Raw genomic sequence first — 26,059 nt, forward strand, 5'->3', positions numbered from 1 at the left:
ATTTGAACCCTGGGCCTCCCGATCTAGATTCAGTGCCAATGTACCATAACCCACTGAGTTATCCAGACCAGCTGGGTGTATTGAGCTCTACAGCGTTGTCTCCTTCACAAAGAGGAGATGGTGGCAGGCTCTCAATCTGTCAGTCATCAGCCTAAGCAATAATAAACTAATCTTCTGTTGACCCATGCAACATAACACACCAGCCTCCCTATTCATAGTCATTGGCACTAACCACTGACTTATCCAACTGCATGTGGTGATCAGAGACTCCCCTGACTGTCCACTCACTCACACAAATACACGCAGACAGAGTGACAGCTCATATACGCCAGTGTTCAGAGAGAGAGCTGGTCATGTGTCCATGTTGACAGAGATCACACAAAGCCCTTCATGGCACTCTAATAAAAATTGTCTTTCCCCCACATCTGGGATCTGGTCGCCCTACTGTAAACATGTTGCTTCGGGGCGCTTGATGTTGTCGTTTCTCTGTTGTGTTTCTTTTTGAGCCTGTTTTTGAAGTGTGAAGGGAGCCAAACCAGTTGTTGCCCTCCATCCATCCCTCCAACTCTCAGCAGCAACGACTTCCTAACTTTCTTTACCGAAAAGATAGTTAATATTAGAACAAAAATTGCTAGTAATGGACCACAGATTACAGTACCCATAGAAGCACCTCCCAGACTTGGTACATACTTGAACAGCTTCTCTCCCATCGACCTGTCAGACTTAACTTCTGCAATTACTTCTTCCAAGTCAGCCACATGTCTGCTGGATCCAGTTCCGACAAGACTACTTAAGGATGTCTTCCCCTTAATTAATATTTCTTTTCTGAACCAAATCAATCTTTCCTTAGCCACAGGCTACGTGCCACAGGCCTTCAAGGTGGCTGTCATTAAAGCAGATATCAGTGGCACGGCCGTTTCTTAACCCTTTACTTAAAAAACCCTCTCTTGACCCAGATGTCCTAGCCAACTATCGGCCTATATCCAACCTTCCTTACATCTCTAAGATCCTTGAGAAGATTGTCCTGGAGCAGCTACATGAACATCTGCACAGCAACGAGCTCTTTGAAGCTTTCCAATCTGGATTCAGAGAACACCATAGCACTGAAACAGCACTTGTCAAAGTCTCTAATGATCTTCTTATAGCTTCAGACAGAGGTCTCGTCTCTGTTCTTGTACTTTTGGACCTCAGTGCTGCATTCGACACCATCGACCACAGCATCCTGCTGCAGAGACTAGATCATGAAATAGGGATTAAAGGAACTGCCCTAAAATGGTTTAAGTCATACTTATCTGACAGGTTTCAATTTGTTAATGTTAATAACGACCACTCAGAGTATAGCAGAGTTACGTATGGTGTACCGCAGGGTTCAGTCTTAGGGCCAATCCTCTTCATTCTTTACATGCTCCCATTAGGTGGCATCATCCGGAAGCACTCAATCAATTTTCACTGTTATGCGGATGATACGCAACTCTACTTGTCCATGGAGCCAGATGACAGAAGCCGCCTCATCAATCTGCAAGACTGTCTGAAAGACATTAGATCCTGGATGTCCTCTAACTTCTTGCTACTGAATTCAGATAAAACTGAGGTTATTGTGTTTGGACCTAAACATCTCAGGGACTCGTTCTCTAATCAGATCGCTACTCTAGATGGCATCACCCTGACCCCGAGTACAACCGCGAGGAACCTTGGAGTCATTTTTGACCAGGACCTTTCCTTTAGCTCCCACATAAAACACGTGACTAGGACCGCCTTCTTCCATCTGCGCAGTATCACTAAGATTAGGAATATCCTCTCCCAGAGTGATGCTGAGAAACTAGTACATGCATTTATCACTTCTAGGCTGGACTACTGCAACTCTCTCCTGTCAGGATGTCCGAAAAACTCTCTAAAGAGTCTCCAGCTGGCCCAGAATGCCGCAGCAAGGGTTTTGACAGGAGTTAGGAAGAGAGAGCACATCTCTCCCACCTTAGCTTCTCTCCACTGGCTTCCTGTAGGATTTAGAATAGACTTCAAAATCATTCTGCTGACTTATAAGGCTCTTAATGAGAAAGCTCCAACCTATCTGAAAGAACTAATCATTCCTTACTGTCCTACCAGAGCACTTCGCTCCCAGAATGCAGGTCTGTTAGTGACTCCCAGTATCTCTAAAAACAGACTGGGAGGTAGAGCCTTCAGTTACCGGGCTCCTTTACTGTGGAACCAGCTCTCTCCATGGGTCAAAGAGGCAGACACTCTAACTACATTTAAGTCTAGACTTAAGACCTTCCTTTATGACAGAGCTTTTAGTTAGGGCTGGTTCAGGTAGCTCTGAACCATTTTATAGCTACGCTGCTATAGGCTTAGACTGCTGGGGACACATACACAGAGCCCTCTCCTCTCCTCTCCTCTCCTCTCCTCTCCTCTCCTCTCCTCTCCTCTCCCTCCTCTCCTCTCCTCTCCTCTCCTCTCCTCTCCTCTCCTCTCCTCTCCTCTCCTCTCCTCTCCTCTCCTCTCCTCTCCTCTCCTCTCCTCTCCTCTCCTCAGTATATTTTTGAACTGTCATTTTCTGCTGCACTTTGTAGTTTGGCCTTGGTGTCTCGCACTCTCTCTGTGTTTCCGCAGATCCACCGGAGCTCCATCTCTCTGCACCAGCCGCCGCCTGCATCGCCCCCCTCCCACCCTTTCCCCTGCTGTTAGACCGGCCTCCCCTTCCTTCCCATGGACCAGTCTGCCACCCAGTCCTCCCATCGAGCTGACCGGCTCTCCCTGCTCGATTTTTCCCTGTTAAAAGGGTTTCCATGGAGTTTTTCCTCAGTCGATGTGAGGGTCTAAGGACAGAGGATGTTGTTACGATGCCATGTAAAGCCCTTTGAGACAAACTGTTTGTAAAAACGGGCTATACAAATAAAATTGCCTTGCCTTGCCATTTCCAGCCTAAACATTTCCTGACACCAGCTGCATACTTATCTGGGATCTGGTCGCCCTACTGTAAACATGTTGCTTCGGGGTACTTGTTGAAACCCCTGAAGCTGTCGTTTCTCTGTTGTGTTTCTTTTTGAGCCTGTTTTTGAAGTGTGAAGGGAGCCAAACCAGTTGTTGCCCTCCATTTCCAGCCTAAACATTTCCTGACGCCAGCTGCATACTTATCTGGGATCTGGTCACCCTACTGTATACATGTTGGGCGGCTGTGGCTCAAGTGGTAGAGCGTGTAGAGCGGGTCGTTCACTAACCGGAAGGTCGGTGGTTCGATTCCCGGCTCCCCCTGTCTGCATGTCGAAGTGTCCTTGGGCAAGACACTGAACCCGCACCTGCCCTGTGTGTATGTGTGTGAATGATTATCTCCCAAAGCCTGTCTGCGAACAGTGCTTGTGTGAATGTGTGTGAAAGGGTGAATGCGACCATTACAGTGTAAAGCGCTTTGAGTGGTCCTAGTGACTAGAAAAGCGCTATATAAGTGCAAGTCCATTTACCATGTTGCTTCGGGGTACTTGTTGAAACCCCTGAAGCTGTCGTTTCTCTGTTGTGTTTCTTTTTGAGCCTGTTTTTGAAGTGTGCAGGGAGCAAAACCAGTTGTTGCCCCCCATTTCCAGTCTAAACATGTCCCGACTCCAGCTGCATACTTATCCATGATCCCCTCATCCCACATATGACATATTTGACAAAGAACATTTCTAAACTTAAAACCATCTTCCTTTACATGTGGATATTTATAGGCTTCCAAGCCAGACATGCACCACTCTGGCAGCATGCCCTATTTGAGTTTGAAAAAAAAAAAAACAATAACAGTGTTATGATCAAAAATCAAAAAATGATCAAAAAATATGGAGGTGGAGAAACAGTGTAGGAAGGAGCAGAGATGTATATTTGATCATAACAAAGAGAGTGCTATTAAGAATTAGAGGAAGGGAGGCAGGAAGAAAGACAGCAAGAGATTCAGGGAGGCTGTTTCAACATGACACAAGACACCAGTTGAGCCAGCAGTGTCTTTTCCTCACAAACAACAAACAACAACTCCAGAAAATCAGAAAACTAGCAACTTTTTGTGTGTCGGTTCAGGTGTGAGTCATTGTGTTCAGCTTGTTGGCTGTAATCCATCTCGCTGCTTTTGTTCATGTCTTATGAGATGCTGTAATATTTGAGAAAACCTACTCACCAGCTGGCCCCTTACTTGAAGGTCTTCACAAGTGTAACATGAAAAGTAAAGATCCGCCTGATATCCTGAACATTTGAAGTGATATTTTGAAGTCCCAAAAGACTGGCTGTTTTATGTGGAGCAGTTTGTCTCTGGGCATGAGAGGCTATTTCTGATGCATGGTGTCAGAATACACACCAGCCACTCAGGCCTGGAGTTGCATACAAGTGTTTGCACTAATCTGTGTATCTACAGGTGTGTGGGCACTGAAATGCAGATGGCACGGGGATTAGATTTTTATTTGGCAAATAAAACAAAATCTATTTTTGTGTGAGTGTACATGGACTGGATGTGTATATATTTGTAGTTGTGGTTTAAGAGAGAACAAGAGCTCAGTGACAAGCCTGCCTGCTGCCAGTGATCCGCGCACACTTTCCACTCTGGTTGAGGTACAAAGGAGTTTTCTGTGTGCATGTGTGTGTACTGTATGTGTGTGTGCGTGTGTGTAGGGTATGGGACAAATGATATGTGATCCTATAATTCCTCTAAAGCTGATGCACTCTAGCCAGGAGCTGCCTTTGAGTTTCAATGTCACCCCATTTTATTTTACAACAGCGCCCTCCGTAACCCACCCTGATCTTGGCCAAGTCCAAACAAACTATATGGGGCACAATCACCTCTTTATCAGTGAGGAAAAACATGTTCCAAATACAGAAATAAACCTTGTTGCTTAGGGTGGAGTGCCCACTGTGCTATGGACACAGACAAAAAAAAACAACCTAAGATTGCTATAATCAATAGCCTAATTTTTATTCACACTGATCGTGTATGATATGAAAACATTCCTCATGATGATGAAGCTTCAGAGAATTAGCTCCACAGCTCTACAGAGCATTTTCAGTTGATTATTTTTGGATTTTAATTTATTATTTTTGGTTCAGTCTCTCCACTTCATTAAACTCTTTCCCAGATCCAAAAATCCATCAAGCATTTTTTTTCACCTTCTTCAGATTTGTGAGTAATCATCTTGAAGTATCAACCAAAGAGCCACAAAGACCCTGAACTTAAAATTTAAAATGTAAATGACGATATATAGCTTTTTGCACTGTGCCAGAGAAATTAAAAATGTCAATTATATAGGCTAATGTTCTCTGCCACCACATGTGATTGGGAATGCAATGGTGATTGTCGAACAAGAGCTCATAATGCGCCCCCCTGGCCTGAGCACTGAGCAGCATCACTTCGTCTTCAGAGCAGATGAGTCATGCCTTGGCTAGATGGTTAGCATGCTAATTTCAGTAAAAGAAAAGATGTTATAAGAGACAAGTGTAGGTGGCGTTGCTTTCCACATCTTCCATGAATACAGGCAATTAAGTTTGATGCTAAACTCAGGTTTTCTCTGGGCTCATAAATAAACAGTTGTGCTAAAGTTAGCTATACAGTAGCACAATGTAATACAAAACCTCCCCACAGTAAACCCCAACAACAGCCATACTATTTTAAAAACAGCTTTTGATTGTAAAGTGGCCAGCCCAAAGTGGAGGCTGGCCTACTATTTTTAAACTGCCAGTACTTGCTGACCATGGCAGAGTCAGGAAGTTGTACAACATGACACCTGATTAAACACCAAACAGTCTTTATATCTCCCCTACTACAGTATTTACAATTTATTCTGTCTGAGTATGATCTTGTTTCAGTCTTGCAAAAATATAAAACAAATGCGAATTATTTCCAGTAATAGCCTACAATTCTAATAATGCCAAATATGGTTCAGATGATCAAGTTTGTGTACAGGAAGCATGAAGAAATTGAAAAAAAAATTGAAACTAAGTGAAATGTTCTGTTTCAGCTTCCTGTGTCAAATCCACACACCCACACTATTAGTTTTGGCATGCAACATGCACATTCCTACACTTGCACATACACACACACACACACAACTGCCACAGTAATCTCCCTCATTCCTATTGCATCACATGTAACAAAATGTTTCCCTCTATCATGTCAGTGCATGTGGTTAAGATGGAATAAAGAAAGCAGCAATAACAAAACTATTTCCTCATAAAGGAAGGCCATCATCTTCAGGAGTGTAAGAAAGATAAAAATGTAAGTCTTTACTTTATGACAACTGACGTAAATGTATGCAATCTCTCTGTGACACACTATACTCCTTTTCTGACCCTCAGCATCTCTACCTGCTTATTCATTTCTTTTTAGCTGCTCCACATGTGTCCACTCACATTATTAGAGATCCACCGTTAAAGAGCCTTGAGAATGACATGTGTGTATTTGTAATGGCTGTATTTTAATCTCTAGAGACGATGCAGTGTACTTGAGTTGTCATTAGTACAGCAGAGAGAGGGCAAAGGTCATGGACAAAACAAAAACCTAACGACACGAGCACATAAAATACATGTTATATGGACTCAACCATGTTTATATTTGGTATCAAATTAAAACAGAAGCTATGGATTTTGAATTAGGCTGCCTTTGTGTGTCTCACAATTGATTCCGTATCAACATTTTGGTCCAGACTGAAATATCTCCACACAACTACTGGAAGGTTTGAATTAATTTTATTAAAGAATTTTAATAAAGACACCAATGGCTATATCTTTACTGCCGATTAGTCCCCATTGGTTCCATTCATATCAGCGAGAGAGGTCTAAATAATAAAAACGTCTCTCAGTGGCTGTAGCAAAAAATCTGCACCCTGCAAAATGAACCAATTCCTCTATTCTCAATTATAAATGAACATTATAAACTTCATGGACTGTGACAATACATTGCATTGGTTTTTATAGATGTTCCTAATAAACTGACAGCTCATTCCTGTTCATTTCTGTCCAGTCCATAAATCTACACTTGTGGCCCGGATCTCTGTAAACATATGCACAAATGGAGGGATACAATGCACAGAAGACACAGAAATATGAACTATCAACTGGTTTTCCTAATCAGTTCCAGCCTGGAGGAGCAGCATCTCTGGAGACATGAACATTTCCCAGATAGTCAGCTGATTTAAAGATAAACAGTACATGGTGTGCACATACAACTCTAAAGTTAGCTTTTTGTAAACATAATTTTTTTTATATTTTGACCTTGAGCAGAGGAGCTGCACTGATTTCCAGATATATTCAGTTTCAGAGGAACATAGTCAGAAGCAGAAGGTTTCAGCAGGACGCCTTTTATCAGGTAATCGCTGGAGCACTTAGGGGTTAAGTGCTCTCATGACTATGTTGACAGTAGTGTTTGGCAGTGTGAGTGAGTGTGTGAGTGAGTGTGTGAGAGGCATTATTTATTCAGTTTCCATCTTCACAACTTTGCAGCTTCTCCAAGGCAACAGTCCTGTTACATGAAAACAATGTTCTCCTAGTTAAACACCGTCTGTCATTTTGCGAAAGCAAGGCGTGTGATTTCCAGGTGAAGCTTGAATTTATTCAAAACATGGTTAACGCTGTCTCTTTGCGAGCAGCTTGTCAGTCTGTAGCGTCGCTGGAAAGAAATCAGTCTAATCGAGGAAGTCGGAGGAGGAAGCTGACAGGCTTTTATTGCACTGGCCTGTGTGACCTTACAAGGTCATTTATGTGCACAGCGAATTCAGGAGTGCCATTCAATACATTAGTAGAAACAGGTTCAAATAAGCAAAACACATCAAATGCATAACAGAAGCAGGGCACTTAGAGCTGGGTTCAAAACAAAACAACAGCCTCCCGTGACGTCCTCAGTTTACCCCCAAAGGACATCTGCGGACCCTCGAGCGTCAAGATGTTTATTTGAAACTCTGTGTTCAGTATGTAATAACTTTACATGTACATGAAATAATGGTGCATCTTAGAAAAAAATAATAAATCAGCCTGTGCTGGTCTCCATCCAACAGCCCTTGGTCCGTCACAGGAAGTACGTAAGCACTGTCAGCAGAGCGAGTAAGAGGGGGGAAAAACTGAGGAGTGCAGTGCAGCAGTAACCTTATTTCACTATATGAATCACAGATCGAGGGGGTTATTTTCAATTACCCTAAATTTCCTTCTGGATAGTCGAGCACTGACACTGCAGGACTGTTCTTCCCGGATCTGGGGCCCAGGGGAAAACCTATCAACCCTCTAACTACTCACATATGAGAAGACTGTAGCCAGAGCAGTGAACAGCAGCACTGTCTGCATATTGAAATAGTCTTTTACAGTCTGCAAAGGCACAGTCTGGTAAAATCTTTTTTCTTCTTTTCTTTTTTTTTTTTGGACAGGAGGATCTTGGATCAGTGTGAGCAACTTAGTATGCTGATGTTAGCATCTGCTGCCCTGCTGTGTCTTAGCTGTTATAACATGGCTGTAGACTCACTTGACTTTATAGAGTTACACATGTTGGATTAAACCAGTGGTTCCTGATGTTTTCTGGCTTTTAACTCTTACAATAAAAGTGAGGTCTAATGGGGCGCATGTTTTACTTTTAAGATGTTTATGAGTATGTGCAGTTCCATCAGATTTCCTTTAATTTTCCTTCCTTAAATTAAATTAATTAATTAATGTATGTCATATGATATGATACTATAAATTGAAAAACAAATCAAAGTTTGAGAAAACTTGAAATTATGATATTGAAACTTTGTTAATGAATGTTGCCCCGAGACTCTTCTGTTCTGTTTGACACTTTTTAGGTATATTACAGGTGATTCTTATGTATTTCTAATTAGGTAAATATTGGAATTATGGTTGGCTCCAAAAGCATTGAGGGGAGCATGTGAAGCCCAGGCTTCAGTGTATGCTTTCTCATGCCAAGCACGTACACTCATCCGGCTGCCACAGCAAGTTAAATAAAAATTCACACCTGCACTGCACGAACGAGGAAATTAGCCATAGAGACCAAAACCGTTAAATGTAGCAAAACTTTGTAACAAGGCCTGGTCTGAGCACTTGTCCTACTGATGGTCATTTACTGTAATGCTGCATGATTGTAGCTAATGTGGTGTGTTTCTGTCCCCTAGTGGTCAAAAAGAGAAACTGGTAAAGGACTACATCCTCTTTGATACCCACTGTCCTCACAGCTACTCAATAAAATATATAGAAAGAGACACATAAAAATTGATGCAGACTGCTCGTAGCTTGAGTTTTCTGTTTACTATTTATTTTTGTGCACTGCACTTGATCATTATGTACATCCTGTAACGGTAAACAGAACTGAAAAGGAGCACATGAACAGAATTTTTTTACACAATTTAGTAATACTTGAACAGCAGACAGGCAAACACATAACGTACAGTAGTCTGTATCCAAATCTGATCACTTTCATACATACCACAACTTCAAACAACACACATCCATTGACTACAATATAGAGGTTAGCCTTTTAACATAGCCGTAAGATTGCAGATAGAGAATTCAGTCAGCGAAGGAGCATATGAGGGTTATTTCACATGTAGGTCCTCAGTGTAAATAAGAGCACAGAAGCACATACTACACACACTTCCTGTGTCTGGTAAGTCACCAAAGAAAGCAGGAGCCTCAAGGTCAGAGTTCAGTGTTTTAAGATAGAGACTCAGGAGGATCATTTCAGTCATGACACAATCTCCTGTTGTTCGATCCGTTCTGGGTTTCGAACCAGTTGAAGAAACAGCACGTTATAGCAGTCAAGACCTTTTTTTTTTTTTCCAGTGGTCTGTATTCAGTCAGCATCCTCAACACAGAAGGACAAACTGGGAAAGAATGAACTTCAGTAAAGAGAAGAGACATTATGATGGTTATTAGAAGAGCATCCCATCCTTCATCTACATCTCTGAAACAATTGTTGAAATGGACACATTTTTTGAACTGATAACAAGGGTCAAACATCAGAATGAAACAGCTTAACTGGGTTTCACAGTAGAGCTCTATCAGTAACACAAGGGTGAAAGACCAAGACGTTTTAGGATCGTCTCCTAAAGTTTCCTGTGAAGACCTCAAAACTCTGACAGAAATAACAGATTTACTCTGTTTTCCTTTTGATAAACAATAAATACACATTTTAATTTTTTTTGCACACTTGTCACTGGCTTGGAAGAAAGACCAGATAGAAACCTTCATAAAGAGGAACAATCACATCTGTCAAGTTCACATCAGTTCTGGGTTTCAACCAACAGCACCTGCAACTACGGGTACTGAAAAACAGCTGATATGAAATAATATCTGTTTTATTTATACCAAGTGTCAGTGCTGTGACAGGAATATCGCACAAATATAAACAAAAGATATCAAATAATGGAAGAATTAAAAAAAAAAAAAGGATTATAGTGAAGTCAGTAATCTGAGATATGAAGCAGAGAGATAAAATCCAAGTGAATTCATTCACTCATCCTTCGACATAATCATCAGTGTCTGTAAAATCATCCCGTCTTTTATTGCATTGCAGGAAGTTTGTGTCAGTCTGACGAACTTCTACATGATGCTTCCAGCTCATCAGACAATTTACAGTAGTTTATGTTACCTCATCACAGGTAAGCTGCAGTTCATGACAACAACAAAATGACAAAAAATGAAAAATGAACAAATGTAAAACTGATAAATAAGTAGCCATGGCTTTCCTTCAAAGCTGCCCCCAGTGAAGTGTAGTCAGTTTGTGCTTTCACAGAGCTCCCATGTAAAAAAAAAAAAAACATTTACTGTACGAGTGAGTATGCATGAGACCTCAAGGTGCTTCACGTCTGGAACTTTACATGTGCTCTTCCTAAAATATACAATCCCCAATTCCCTGTAAATACAGAAACACACATGGCTTACATCAGACGGTTCTCCTACAGTACAACATTGTTATGTTTTGTCATGTAAATATTAAGTCAGGGATCTAAACTTAAGCAGCTTTCTCTCTAAAAACCCCATGTTCAGTTTTATTTTGTTTCTCATCTCAAGTTATCCTTGCATCTTAAGGCTAATGGGGACGGGAGCCAAACATATTGTCAGAGTAACTGCCAAAACCAGCAACATAATTATTTCTAAATTACACAATAACTCATTATTAATTTGTACTATAAGCCAATTTTGGGATGATAACACATTTGGCTTCAGTTCAGTTCAGTGGAAAAACACACTGCTGCTCTTTCTCTCATTTCTAGGAACATTCAATCGCATGAAAAAGTGGATTTGATATGACAGAACTGATTGTGGAGCCAATCACACAAACTACAAAGAAAAATCTGCTTCACAAGCTAAAGATCTTGCGGGTAAATGACTAATCTGATGCTCCGAATCTCCAGTTAGAACAGTCTGCTTGTCCAGCTCACTCCCTGATGTGTTTTTCTCTTATCTCGGTGACCTGCCTCCTCACAATCAGACGTTTCTCTGTTTTGCTAGTCGTCCCGGTGACTCTGCTTTGATTGGTGGTTTGGTTCAGGGCTAAGGACACTCAACAAGGAAGGACAATGCTGCACCACATACATACAGTAGGTAGGTACATTGGAGCTACGGGGGGGGGGGTCATTTGTTCTGTTACACTGTTAGTGTAGAGCAATGTAGCTCTGTAGTCTTGCGTCGCCTTTGCAGATCAACTGGCTGTTGTGTTGTGTTTGTGTGGAGGTAACGGGTCAAAGCACAGGTATAAAGGCGGATGTTGTAGGGTGTGGCTGTAGTATGTTGACCAGAGATGGTGAGATGTTTTTTTTAGGATTAGATGACAGAGTCAACAGATTCACACCTTCTTCAGTAGAGGGGCTTTTGTCCTTGGCTTTCAAATTCTGACCAGGCGTCATTTAGTTCCATGAAAATCATCTTGGCATATTGTTCATATGGTTGTCCCGTCGCCTGCAAGGGAAGTAGAGGAAAACAAACACACAGCAGTTAAACCCAGAGAAGAACCACCTTCAAACAATGTTTCACTTCCACATGAGAGATTCAGGGCAGGTGTTTTGCTTCTGGCAAACACCTGGATATAAATTAGAGAGTGCAGCTTAAACATCTCAGACCAGGTCAGAAAATGTTAAAATCTGAAGCATTCTCTCAAATTTCAAAAGATATACTGTAATATCAACCAAGTATGTGATGCAGTGTCAGTTTACTCAGTTTTTACACACACACAAACGTCAATACATTACACATAGGTGAGAGACATTATAGAAATAAAAAAGAACAAGTGATAAAAGATTGTAGTCAACCAACAGAAGTAAAATTAAACTCACAAAAACCTGGAACATAAAAGGGCAAATAGTCTGAAATTTAAATCTATAAAAAAAAAAACAAAGTAGCCTACTCTTTAATTAAAAACTTTAAATCCTTTGCATAAAAGCAAAGATGCGCAGTCCTCAGGCACTGTTGACGCATCTCATTTCTTTCATCAGTAAAAAATCTCCCTCTGTCGCCATGATTCATTCTCTTTTGTTTTATTTTTTTACATTATTCCTCTTTTTTATGCTTTGAATTTGTCTTTGGAGGAGCACCTTGGGATAACTGATCTAAAACTTTACCATGACATTTGATTGATTTGATCAGTGCAGGTCTTTGAGCTGTGACTGAACTTTACAACAACACATAGTTATGTACCATCAGTGTGTGTTTAAATGCTGGGAATCTATGTGTACTTGCATGCTTGTGTTTTTGCATTTTGTTGCATTTTAAGGGGCCTTTGTTTGCATTTACTCGTGTTTTTGTTGTCTAAAATAAATAAATGCACCTGAACTAAAGCTGCCACCAAGTCTCCCCTGTTTTAATGATTGAGTTGAAATTGCTCAGAAACTATTGATCCTGTGGTTCTATCACCTCACCCCAGTGATTGCCTGTGTATTTTGGGCTGTGCCTCTGATTTTGTTCTGATAAAATAGAGGATGAATAGAGGAGTGAGAGAGCTCCGAATTTTCTCTCAGCAGGCAAACCACAAGTGAGGTCATTTTACCGGCTGTTTTTAGGAGTCCATTTGTGGGCTTCGTGTTTTATTTCTGAGAAAACAGTAGACAGTTATATTATATCCAGTCTCAGTGAAGAAGGGGCTCATTTGTGCTGTGTTGTCCCGCTGTGGGTCATTTTGTTCACTTCCTGCATTTGCCAGGCACAGACCGACTGCCACGCTCCAGGTGATGGCACTGATGTTCAGCTCGACTCAGTCTAAATGAGGCGGCAACTTCCACGAAACAAAAGCTCTGGAGACTCCACTGGCACAATGCTGCTGCTCATCCTACATCTCCTGGCACTAATCTGGGTGGAGTCAGGCGTCATGGGAGCGCCACAGCTCAGGAAAGCCCCAGATGTACGACTGGATGATATCAATATTTTTCTGGCTATGGCGTGGCAAGTAGCCAACCACATACACCCTAATTCCAGCTGTTATGTGTGCGGTCTAATGCCCTACACAGCTGGAGAAGGTTTACCTCTGATGGCCTTGCCTGCCTCTGACTGCGACACCTGCCACCTGCTGCATGTCCCCTTGTCTCAGTCGTACTTGCACCCTGACTGCCCGAGCCTCTCCAAAATGAGACCTCTCAATTGTTCCGGAGGACATACAAACTGTAACCGGTGCCTCAAAACCCCCAAACCCGTTCCCGTGCTTCTCGTACCTCAGCCGTTCCCTTGGTGTCTCGAGAATAACGGCGAGAGACCAGTAGGGGAATCGGACTGCCTTCATACTTTTAAATGGAGTCCAGGACAAACCAACGGTGAATTCAAGTCTTTGGATTCTGCACCTGAGCGGTGTTTAGAGGCAGCAGGCCAGGCTCACCTCAGCGCCTTGGCTCACCGCTCTGCCAGCTGCTCCATCTCCTCCCCGGTGGGGATGTACTGGGTGTGTGGAAACCTCGCGTATCCGTACCTGCCTGTGGATTACAAGGGACGCTGCGGCTTGGCATACGTAGTCCCCGCTATGAGAGTGGCTCACTCTTTACCCCAGAAACCGGCTCTTAAACGAGGACGCCGGGGAGTCTCGGACATCTTTGGAACGCATCACCAGTCGCCTTTCAAGAACGCGCTCGGCCCCCTTCTTCCTATTTACGGCGTCATGTCTGCTTTAGATCAAATCGCCGACCTGTCTCATGCAGTAGAGGTTATAGCCAACGTAACCGGTAAGGCTCTGATGCTCATGTCAAGCGAACTGGCCTCTGTTAGACTCCTGGCTCTACAAAACAGAGCAGCTCTGGATTTTCTTTTAGCAGCTCAGGGAGGAACTTGTGCTGTCATTGGTTCTGAATGTTGCACCTTTGTACCTGAGTATAATGCTACGATCGGTGATATAATCACTCACCTTCACGACACTGCTGCCTCTGTTCACCAGGATCCTAGTTCTCTATCTGACTGGCTCAGCTCCACTTTTGGATCAATGAGATATGGCATCGTTGAAGTCCTGATTATTTTGGCTGTTTCCGTTGTATTAATGTCATTGTTTACATCATGTGTGAAGAAGTTCATTTTCAATATTAATTGATGTGTAGACAATAGTCTTTTTTTTTACCTGTCTGTTAGATTAACATTGAAAAGAATTAAAGAGATTAAAGAACCTGAAAACCTGTTTTCTGTTTTTCAGTAGGAGTCACTAGATGCACACACAATTTTCTGTTGAAGTTGAAATACAGTAATAGTAGTTTTTAGTTTGTAGTTTTGTCCACTCACAAGCTGGTTGAAAAAGATTATGTCCTATACTTAAGCGCATCGATCATTAATCAAAACCTGATGATACTTCTTGGGGTGTTTTCAGGCCAGTAGCAATCAAATCTGATAACCTACACCCCTCACAGTCCTGATTTTTTGAGTATAAATCTCTAACTGAACAATGCCTTAGACCGGTTATTTTAACTGCTTCGTTGTTGGTTCTCAGACATCTCAAATGTTTTCACAGCAATGACAAAAAATTTGATGACAGGTCCCCACCATATGAGATTTTCACTTTTAGATGGTTTAATTACAGTAGTTCCCCTAGGGGGCGCCAGATCCCACTATGACAATCAAGAATTAGTAAAGAATTTTTTTTAACCTATATTCAGTGAACAAACAAACACTGCTTTGAGAGTTGAGTCCATGTTTCCAGGGGCTTTAGGCTCATGGTTTCTGAATAATTTGATCAAAATTCTCTTACTGTTCAGTTTGAATTCCCTGTCAGGTAAACTAGTTTCTTGGATGTTGCTTCTGTGATTCAACCTATGAACTGAGTGGCTGTGCAAACACTTTTGCCTTAATGAAAGCAAACCTTATAGATATATAGACAGAGACGTCCTGTTTTATCTCTCTGTATACAGATAAGGATCCTCACATTACTGGTTCCACCTTTAACTCATTATCTGTCTCACCTTATCTGGGTGGACGACCAGGACGGCTTTGCGGTAGACCTTCTTGACCTGCTCGGGGGTAACCAGGTCGGCCATGCCCACAGTCTTCCAGCGCGTCTCTCCCTCCCACAGCACGGTGTGCATGGTGGACAGCAGGGCACGGATGTTACGTTCCTTCCCTTCGATCCAGTCCAGAATCTGGGTCACAAACAGGGGATGGAGAGAAGGGAAGCCATTAGCTGCTGATGACCAGATTTGGAACCATTATTAGAGGAAATGCTTTCATGCTATTTTGGCTCTGTTGAAATGTTTTTAAAGGACTAATTAGAGGAACCAAAGTTCGGTCATGGTAGACCTACATCGGCTGCCCAATTAGTTCTGAAATAAAGAGAGAGGCTTCAACAGCCAAAGGTTTGGAAGTACACTATCCTACTTTTGGGAATCACTGAATTGCTTCTATTGTACTACACTGGGACCTTGTGCAGTTTCTCAGAGTGTCTTTGAGAAACTGCAAACAAGAAGGACAACAAACTGCTCATTGTTTCATTTCTATGCAGATGTGACTCAGAAGCCCCTGCCTTTAGTTTCTCAGGGTCCATCTCTTTGGCCATCTCCTCCTTCCTCATCTCTGCTATAGTCCTGGGCCCTTTCTTCTCTTTGGCCCCTGCAAAGCCCTGACCCGACAGCAGGTCGTCAAAGTTGGCTTGCGAGACCTTGGGCTTCGAACCTAGGAGAGAGGAATACAAACACAAAGAGAGAAAACATTCTCAGCCATTTGGCATCCATCACAATTATAAGTCCAATTTGCAATCCTCACAGAGAAATGAATGTGACTGTAATTTCAACACTCTGCTCTCTCTTTAAATATATCATTTAAAACAGTAAGAGGGAGTTTCTTAAACTTCCATTTAAACCATCATTTAATGACATAAAATTTTGAGATATTCTAAATTCAAATATGATTTTACCTTGTATTAAAAATGTATGGGTGCGTATCGATACAAACAAATGTCAGTGAATCCAGATAATGAGCATTTGAATTCACCATGTCACTTTATTGCCCCCTAAAGAGGATTTTCTTTTATAAGATCACATACACTTGATCTTAGTGAGAGTTGTGCTATTCAATAATTCAAGCAATTTATTTAAAATATGGCATTTCTGCAAAGATTTTAGCAAATTTGCAGCTGCAGGTTAAAGTTAAACTGCTGCTCACCCATGGCAGCCTGTGCTTTGCCCGCTGCACTGGGTGAGCCTCCTCCCATTGCAGAGAAGCTGACGTTGTAGTTGGGTCGGTTCTGGGGCGATGTGTGAGGCATGGGGGTGTGGCTGGGGCTGGGCTTTGGCTGCGGGGCTGGGCCCTGTCCCTGGGTTTGCCATGCTCCTCCGCCGCCTCCAGCACCTGGCTGCCATGAGGGGAAGCCGGCACCTGCATGGGACTGCCATCCTCCTGCATGCTGGGGAGACGGAGGGGGCCGCGATGGGGAGCCCATAGGAGGAAAGGAAGGGGTTGTTCCCGTAGGGGTGGTGGGTTTGCTGGAGAAGCCAGAACCTCCTGAAGAAAATAGACATATGATTTAGATCCGGGCTGTCATGTGCAGCCCGTGGGCCAAAAAAGGCATAATATTGTTGAAATTGCACATATTTTTCTCAAAAAATGTCAAGTTGTTCATAGTCCATGTTCAAAGTGGAACTATGCAGGGTTTGTAGCTTAACGATGCTACATTTTTACCTTAATTAAACAGCTTTGGAATAACGGTGATGGTTTAATAAATGGCTTAACTTGTTACAAGGGAGAATGGAGGCTCTCTGCCTTCCACGGGCATGTCACTTATTTCATCTCTTGGCTGAAAACCAACCTTGCATGATTGGGGCTCTCATCCCAGCTCTCGTCTCTGCGTACCGCGACATAAACTAAATTAAACTAAACAAATATACACATCGTAACATCGTATATGATATATAATGTTATCTACCGCTCTATTGATTGCTTTCTCGACGACTTTGTTGTAAACAAATGCACATGGCCAGGAGGAGGGTTAGCAAAACAGCGGAAAAGCAACATATATTACATAGTTCTTCTTTAATGGAACATCTTAATAATGTAATTATTTGCACTCAAACAAATGGAAAAGTTCTCGTTATTTATAGATTATGCTATAATTTTACTGGTCTGGCCTACTTTAGATCAATGTAGCACCTGAACTAAAATAAGTTTGACACCCCTGATTTACGGTAGATCATGGTACCATGATGGTGCAAAACTGAGAAAGACTGACCTCCGAGGCTTCCCCCCAGGTTGCCTATGTCAGCAAATGGGTCCAGGGTGTTTGGCTTGGTTTGGTGGGTGGGGGTGCTGTGGACTGAGCCTGTGGGGCTGGTAGTGACTGACCGACTCCCCATACCAAAACCTCCTGCTGAATTAACAAACAGAAACTGGTTCCTCACATCAAATAATCAGATAAACAGTCAATGCTGTGTGTTTGTGTATTCATGTGTGTATGTGTGTGTGTGTTTGTGAGTACCTGTGCTTGTGGTAGCCGGTCTGTTCCAGTCCCACCCTCCCATGGCATTTTGCTGCTGAATGTTGACAGTTGGGGTGGTAGGCGGAACGGGGGAACTCCGGCCTATTCAAGCACATAAAGGTTAGTCACAGTCGGAGCGCATAGTGAATGAACAACATGGGCCCACACAGTCTGAGAAAATAACAGGCCACAGGTCATCAAACCACTGTCCAAGCCATTGAATCTGAAGAAAAGTCTACAAGTGTAGCAGAGCTGTGCTACTTAACATTACAATATTGGCTTTGGGCTGAGTTCAGGTTGAATAAAATGCTGTTAGATGAGGAGGAACAGCTCGTGCTGGGAGCGAAGCATCAGGTGTGCGGTCTTGCAGAAGCAGTGATACATCATGCAAACTTATACACTGTCAAACAATTTAAAAAGCGTCTGAATAAGCAAAGCTTAAAAAAAATAAAGAAGACAGATGTTAAAAACATGATGCGGTCAAATGAATCTCTACAAAGACAGCCAGGTTTGTGTGTGTGTGTCTGTGTGCGTGTGTGTGTGTGTGTGTGTGTGGGCGTGAAGTCTTGGCTGCAGGCTTGCAGATGCTGTAAAACATGCCTTACCCTGATTTAGGCAGACTATGCTGTGAGACAATGTGCAGCCAAGCAGCAGAAGCATGCCTTACCCAGGCTTGTGGGCTGCAGGGTGGGTGATGGAGAGCGAGCAGCATGCAGGAAGGGGTCTGGCTGCCCCATATTACCTGGTCCAAGGAACGAACCCATCATGTCCTGAGGCTTCGGCATCGGACCTGCCCCAAAGGGGTCGAACGCTGAGGGAGACATGACAATATGTTGTTATTTGCTCTCATACTTGCAATACATAATTCCATATTACGAAACATCCTACATTATATTATTTTCCCTTTGCATAAGGACTACTGTTTCACCATTATCTACTCAATCAGGCTTTAAACATCTACTGAAATCCTAAACATGTGCCAAGCAATCTGCTAAATCACATCTGAAGTCTGTTTAAGGACGTGTTTTAACGTCCAAAGCTCACCTGGTGCAGGAGAGGGACATGGTGATGCAGTGTTGGGAGCTACTTTATGCGGTGTGGACTGGGTGGATGAAGGCCCGCTGGCAGGTTGTGGCGGGCCCCCAAACAAGTCCCCTAGAAGGTCAGTTGCTGCGGCTGCAGCAGCAGGCGGGGGCTGAGGTGTAGGGCCCGGGCGGCTCATGTCCTCCCCATCCAGACCAAGAAGATCCACCTCTTCAGCAGGGGCAGGTGGCGCCGGCGTTGGAGTAGGGGGGTCTGGTTTCGGGGGGGCCGTGCTAGCGTTGCTTCTCTGGCTGGAGAGAGAGAGCATCTCATCGTCAGAGGGCTCACTCTCCTCACCGTGGCCCCGACCGTCCGGGCCTCCGTGGGGCCGGCTTGGCTCTGCAGGGCGATGAGACAGAGACAGAAGGAAAGAGACAGAGACGTGAGACAGAGACGGACAAAGCAGAAAAGACAGCGAGTGATACAGATAACAACGTTGACAAGGGGCGTTAACTGAGGGCAGACAGGAACACAGAGCAGGTTAAGAGCAAAAGGGGTCAAGAGCCAAGTGGAGGAGATAATGGGCAACTATACAGGTCATCACTGCTACAAGCACCAGCTATTCTCCTAATACTGTGTGCTGCGCACAGTCTGCCAGTGGGTTGGTAGCTGCTTTTAGCTAATTTAACTAATAAATCAACACAATTAATCTGTATTTACAAGAATCCAATCAATAAATTATGTAGTATCCTTTTAAAGAGGGTACAGGATGTACAGTGAGGCTACATTAGCTATCATTCATTCAGAGCAATATTTCACCTTGGTAGAGCATTTAGGATTCTGTGTTCTGATTTTCCAGTTCTCAATATCCGTAAATATTATTCAAAAACATTTTCCTGTACATGTAAAAATGTACAGGAAAATGTACACATGCCTATTGTTGTAGCATATGTGTAAAATTATTGCAGTTATTTATTCATGTCCCAAGAGTTGTGATATTTATGCCAGAGGCAAGTGTAGAAGTATCTACCAAAATGATATATCACTGCGTAACAAGTACGAGGTTAGCTTCAATTCAATCAGTGCATCACTGTAGATTAAAGTAAATAGCAACATGATTTTTCCAATAACAAAAGGTTTATTCATCAACAAGATAAATATTTCAATAAAAATGATCTCAGCCTCATGCACATTAACGGAGATATGATTGAATTGAAACGAGGCCTGGTTAATAAATGTCACTGCCCTGTACAGTTTCTCCTCTACTGTCTTACCCTCCAGATCCAAGCCCTCCATCTCATCTTGTAGGAGCAAAAATAAGAGGCACATTAGTTTGTTTGTGTGTCTTTATGTTAATGTGTGTAAATGTGCTTTTGCATACACTATGTGTTATCCTGTCTAATAAGTGATATTTTGCTCGGGTACCACATTTACACATTTGTGCATATAAATCTGTGGATGAATGTTTGCATGTATAAAGACTTTGTGAGAGTGCACATGCATGAAATTGTTCACTTGTTTCTCTTGTCTTGTGAGAACCAGTTTGATTTTTGTGCTGATGTACTGTAATGTAATGTATGTCCTTCACTTTGACAAAGGGTTACAAATGCAGGGTAAAGTTGTGTGAGGTGTGAGGAGTTAGCTTATATTCAGCAATAGCTGTCACAGAATAATGTAATAGCAGCAATAGTTATCGCTACCTATTTCGATTTTACATCATACTCAGGATTGAAAATGTTACACTGAAGAGGCAGGTAAAGAAAATGTCCTAATGTGTGTAATAAGATATACCAAATCTACTTATGACAATGGGTTCAAATTCATGTATCTGGTATGAAAGTACTTATTTAAGTGTGGACAGGAAACCCTGACATTGAGATAAAAAAAAAAAGATGATGAAAGACGAAACCCCCCTATGAGTCATTTCACAAAAGCTTAGGAATGACTCATTCTTACAAATAAATATTGCCATTTTAACATTGTCTTTTTTTTTTTTTTTTTACTTTTATGACTTCCACATAGAGTCCCACCTCATACAATATCAAAAGGTCCCATATTGTGTCAAGTGAGATTTCCATGTTTCTTTTGAAGGTCTACGTCCTATACTAATACTGTGAAAGTATCAAACCACCAAACTGAGCCTGAAAACAAGCACATCGTCAGCACATCTGTAACTAACTGCAAACAAAGCCTAAGACCAACCATCAAACCTGGCAGGATTTAATTTATTTGCATGTCCACCTAAAATCTGCTCTATTTTCATTCAGACAATTACAAGATGAGGACCTCTCTTCTGATTGGCTCACCAACCTGTTGTTAATAGAGCTATACAGAAAAGAAAAGTAAAACTATAGTGAGATGGTTTTTGGTATTTAAAACCACAATTATGGGACCTTAAATGGATTAAACATGTGTGCTCATGATGGGCCCCAGTGTACTCTCCCCTACAGTACCAGCAATAGCCAGGGCGTCCTGATGTTCCTGGTGGCAGGAGAAAAGTACGTTGGGGTTGAGGTCTTTACAGGGGAACTGCTCCCAGGGCGGTGTCAGGTCTTTCTGTTTGTCCACCCCTTCCACCTCCACATCCAGTATCATGTGGAACAGCTGGGGATACTTCTCAGGTGAGTCGCATGCATCAAGCTCTGGTCTAAAAGGAGAAATAAGGTGTGTATAATTAAAGAAGATGTATAGTGACAGTGAGAAGCAGTGAATGTGAGATCTGTGCTCATACATGTGAATAAACACAAGAAATGTTCTTACTTGTTAAACTTTAACATGGTCGTTCCAGGAGCAATGAAGCCAGTGTGGAACTGGATCTGGAAGATCTGGGTGTTGGACACCTTAACACAAGCAGGACAAATATAAGTTTTCATCATGTTCGATTCCACTGTATCAAATGTACCACAGTTACTGAGTGAAATCTGTAGTCTCCAACTGACTAGAGTAAGATTGACTAGTAGACCACTAGTAGACCACTACAAATGTGTTATGTTATAGGCCTAATGTTATGTTAAACTTTATCACGGACTCAGGTCCATGTACAAGACATATGCTACAATACAAAAACAGACAACACAAGCTGAAACTACAAGCTAAAAGTTCATATTTAATAATCATTAAATAGAAATAAAAGGATGAAGAGAGGCATCTGTACCAATGTCTCCAGCACAGTGACTGGTAACGTTACTGTATCTGACCCGTGCTGTAGCTACTTGATGTTGGAGTTTGTGAATATGTGATGATGTTTATCTAAAGCATTTTCACCAAACAGTCTATGATTTTCACCCAGCAAAGAATTTAGTTCAGTGACACAATTTTATTTCTCAGTATTTTTGTTGCTTTACAATTTGTGACTTATCTACTTTGACTCGATGTTGAATTGTGCCGTTTTGCCCAGGTGGGTTCTGATTGGCTATCTCAGGAGATTATGACACGTGATTGGACAGAGCGCAGTGGAAGTCCCGCCCCTTCCTCCAGCTAGCTACACGTTCGACGGCACGGCGTAAGAGAAACGCGAATGTGCAGGTCACAGGTGAGCTTACTAGCTAGCTAGAGACTGAACAGGTGACGGAAGTGAATAATTTGAAATTATTGATTTCGCCAAAAATAGTATTTATGGACACTCAACCCAACGCTATGTGAAGTTAGAGGCCGGAGAAGATGAACGTCAGGGGTGACGGCGACGCACTTTGGACAGCTTGGTGAGTTGAGTGAGTTGTGCTAGCAAACAAAGTTCATGTTGAGAGTGTCTGAGCTGATTATTTCTTGTTTGCTAACTTGATAGGAAACATGTTTAATGAGTTGTACCTATATTATTTCCTTTTGCACTTATGCATATTTGGCTTTGAAGATTGTGATTGTGTGAAGATTGGCTGTGTGATTAAATTCCAATTTATAATTTTGAGGATGTGAGTGAAGTAAGCTGATTTTAAATACATGCCACCCACTACATGGTTAAACTGTGAAATAGGCCTAATCATAATTCATGTTTTTATTGGGGGGGGGGGGGGTCCTACAAGAGTGAAAAATAATGAGGAAATGCTGTACAGTAATTTATAATTAATTCATTTATTCTTCAGTATGTTATGTGTGTGTATGTGTCAGATGAACTAGATGTGATGTTCATTATAGAAGATTAGTGCTTGCCTTTCTACATTCTCTGGAAATACCCTCAGACTTTTTGGATTAAGGACTCTCCCTGACGAGTGAGATGACTCAATTCCCTCCTTAATTTACGCAGTCGGACTAGGTCATCTTTTTTCCAGAGGAGATCCTCAAGTATTCAGTATTAAAGTCCACATTGTATTACTTGACCTTTGAAAGAACCAAGTCCACTTCGGCCCTGGACACTAGCTGCCTTGACATTGTTACAGACTGGAACAAGTTGAGCTGATCATCACAGATTTAAACAATTAATTAAGTTAATTATCCCATAACTCTTACACTAAAGATACATTTTCTTTTCCCCTCCTTTTTATTTTGTTCATGTTATTTGTCTTTTATAAATTGCAGTGAAACAAGTTATTATTGTACTGATGAGGTGCATTAGCTGTTTTATAAACACTGTTATGTTTTCTTCTCTGTGAAGTGATAATATAATTTAATTTAAGATAAAAGGAGCCATGGCTGCAGTCTCCAGATTGTTTTTGGGTAACAAATATTGTTAGTTAAGAAATGGACAGGTTGTAATTAGCTAGATCTTTAGACTTTAACAGGTTCATTTAATACTTGCAAATGAACTTCTATGTTATTGGCCAGACTGTCTGTTTGGAGTTTTGGGAGCTACAATCTTGTTAAGTTTTGACTTAATGTACAAACTGGAGTTGGATTTTTACTATGAAGGTCTACAAGGGGTATTTTGGCAGCAGTACAGCTAAACCAATACTATATCACACATTTCCTTATGTGTGTGTGGTCGGATAAAATGATTCTGTAGTGCTTAAGCATAGTACAGTAGTGCATGAACTCTACCTTGGCCTGGAGACGTCCTCCAATGGTTGACCTCATGTGGTAGACAGAAACCACGACATCACCTTGCACACTCACTCCCAGGGGGAACACCACCTTCCCCTCTTGCACCCTGTGCTCTCTGTGGGAATGTGGGGCATGCAGTGAAAGGGAAATGAGGGATCATGAAGACATGAGGGGAGAACAAACATGATGGTAATTGTGTTAAGAATAATTGCACATGATGAAATGAGAGGAAATAAGTGGAGAGAAAAAAGATTATTTGTTTTTGACTCTTTGACTGAGCTGTCATTTATTTAAATATCATATATAATGCATTACTTAAAAAAACATCAGTATTCAGTCATTACCTCATTCTCTCATATTCCTGTGCAGTGGTGAAGATCTTTGTCTCTCCGATGAGGACGTCGCAAAAGGGTCGACAGCCGCTACGCTGTTTGTTGAAGCAGGGGACCGGACTAATGGTGAGTGCCTTTATCACCAAGGGCTTGGAGTGGGGTAGACTGGGCTTCTCTGACACCATGCTACACACATACCCGATGTACCTGCATGTGGACAAGGAGAGTCAAAATCATAGCTTCCTTTCTCAGTGTCCTGCATGTCCTCAGATTAATATTACACCTACATTTCAGTAGCTTTTTGATGATATAAACCAGCACAGGGCCGTTACAGGAAGGTGACACAGTCTTGGATGTGTGCAGCCAAATCAATTTAAGGACTTTGTGCTCTGTCCAGGATGAAATTACTGCTGCTATTTCCATAAACTCTCAGTCAACCTGCACTAAAACTCTGACTCATGAGGAAATTCTTGCATTACCATAGACAGATAAATACTACAGCTGCTTGCTGAAAGGGTAATAAAATGTCCATCCTTGGGTGCGTGCCAGCTCTGCAGACTCTGATTGTTGTTTAGGTCGAAGAAACAAATGACTGTTGGTTCGACTGTTGGGCTTCAGCATGTTTTTTTTTTTTACCTATTCTGCGTGTCCACATAACAGGGATCGCCCCCAAACTTTTACGGGGGCTAAAAGAGTCCCTGCCTTGGATGTGACGCCAACAGAAAGCGCAAAAGTAAGCGGCATTTTTTAAATTTTTGAAGGCAAGATGTAGCCTATATGATAAGTGGGCAGAGATTATGAGATTTTGTGACAATCAGAATTACTGCATAATGATTGCGTCGCCTTAAGAGTCCGACGGGTCCTGCTCTGCAATAGAGACTCAGCAGCCGAGAGGGCTGAGTGAGAGGATGTTCCTGTAAAGCCCCCCCCACCACCGCTTCCTTTACCAGGAACTCCCTCAGTGGAAATGCGGCTAATGGTGTTTTCCTTTTCTAGCAGCTTCACTGGGTGGTTCATGAAGCAATTTAACTGCAGAGGTGAGAGAGGTTTGTAGGAGGTGCTGCAGAGAGTTGCCTCTCTTTTCTTCCTCTCACTTCCCCTCTTTTCTCTCCCATTCTTCTTTCTCACACTCGCACTTCATGTTGGTGAATGCAAACCTGCGGTGTGAAGGCCACAGACCGGAACCTGGTCTCTTGGCGCTGAGCAGCTGCATGGCAGGAATTGGGTTGTTGAAGAGGTGGCAGAAGCAGAACATGGCACAGACCAGAACACCCGAAGGAGCACGGCCATCCTAAGAAACAGATAACAAAGGGGGACACTCAGACTCCTTAGAAATTGCTAGAGACTTTTTGAAATCTTAAAGCTTTTTTTGTACACATTTCTTTGTGGCTGGCATTTATGTTCACCTCTGTACCTCTTCTACTTCTTTGGTATTGCAGCAATGACAGAATCAAGATTGAATATGAATAGCCACTGAGCACAGTGACTCAAACTTAATTAATCATGCTTTAACTCTAACCTAAAGACAAAAACAGGTACTTGCATTTGCACAAACTGGTGACTAATGCAGGTAAAAATAGTAGTAGTTCCCTTAATATACTGTGATGTCATGAGAGGTGGTGTCATAGAGAGACATTCCCTCCTGGTGGTGCAGCAAGGGCTAAAATCCATCATGGCTTTGAGCAAAAAAAACAACAAAAAAAACTGAATAAACAGAATTTAAGTCGAAACACAACACCTCACTGTCTTTACTAACTGTGCCCACTGCCCACGCCTCAAAACTTTAGAGACAAGCCCCATTCCTCACACGACATCACAGTATTTACTCCGGTTCATTTCAGGGCACAGGGAGACAAAGACATTCTTGTGATCGAAAGCTGAG

The 26,059-nt window shown here is 42.2% G+C and overlaps 2 protein-coding genes across 4 annotated transcripts in view; both read right to left on the reverse strand.

Annotated features, from left to right (window-relative positions):
* Window positions 1-4,266, reverse strand: part of lepr (leptin receptor) — a 45,755-nt gene extending 41,489 nt beyond the window's left edge. The window contains exon 1 of the mRNA XM_085774863.1: window positions 4,139-4,266. The gene's annotated coding sequence lies outside the window, so the exon portion shown is untranslated. The remainder of the gene's footprint in view (window positions 1-4,138) is intronic.
* Window positions 4,267-9,222: 4,956 nt separating this feature from the next.
* The window catches only part of dnajc6 (DnaJ (Hsp40) homolog, subfamily C, member 6), a 33,685-nt gene continuing 16,848 nt past the window's right edge, over window positions 9,223-26,059 (reverse strand). The window contains exons 6-19 of one of the 3 annotated variants that reach the window (XM_085774877.1): window positions 25,335-25,468; window positions 24,190-24,384; window positions 23,843-23,960; window positions 21,632-21,711; window positions 21,325-21,518; window positions 20,146-20,172; window positions 18,893-19,270; window positions 18,516-18,659; window positions 17,849-17,950; window positions 17,603-17,740; window positions 16,540-16,878; window positions 15,902-16,050; window positions 15,345-15,521; window positions 9,223-11,883 (exon numbers count right to left, since the gene is read on the reverse strand). In XM_085774877.1, the coding sequence (XP_085631003.1) occupies window positions 11,782-11,883; window positions 15,345-15,521; window positions 15,902-16,050; window positions 16,540-16,878; window positions 17,603-17,740; window positions 17,849-17,950; window positions 18,516-18,659; window positions 18,893-19,270; window positions 20,146-20,172; window positions 21,325-21,518; window positions 21,632-21,711; window positions 23,843-23,960; window positions 24,190-24,384; window positions 25,335-25,468 (2,277 nt within the window). In that variant the 3' untranslated portion in view covers window positions 9,223-11,781. The remainder of the gene's footprint in view (window positions 11,884-15,344; window positions 15,522-15,901; window positions 16,051-16,539; window positions 16,879-17,602; window positions 17,741-17,848; window positions 17,951-18,515; window positions 18,660-18,892; window positions 19,271-20,145; window positions 20,173-21,324; window positions 21,519-21,631; window positions 21,712-23,842; window positions 23,961-24,189; window positions 24,385-25,334; window positions 25,469-26,059) is intronic. The other 2 variants (XM_085774879.1, XM_085774878.1) reach the window with 2 other exon arrangements.

Source organism: Trachurus japonicus, chromosome 4 (genome assembly GCF_045865225.1).
Source record: "Trachurus japonicus isolate A0001 chromosome 4, Traja_1.0".
In the NCBI taxonomy this organism is placed as follows: domain Eukaryota; kingdom Metazoa; phylum Chordata; class Actinopteri; order Carangiformes; family Carangidae; genus Trachurus; species Trachurus japonicus.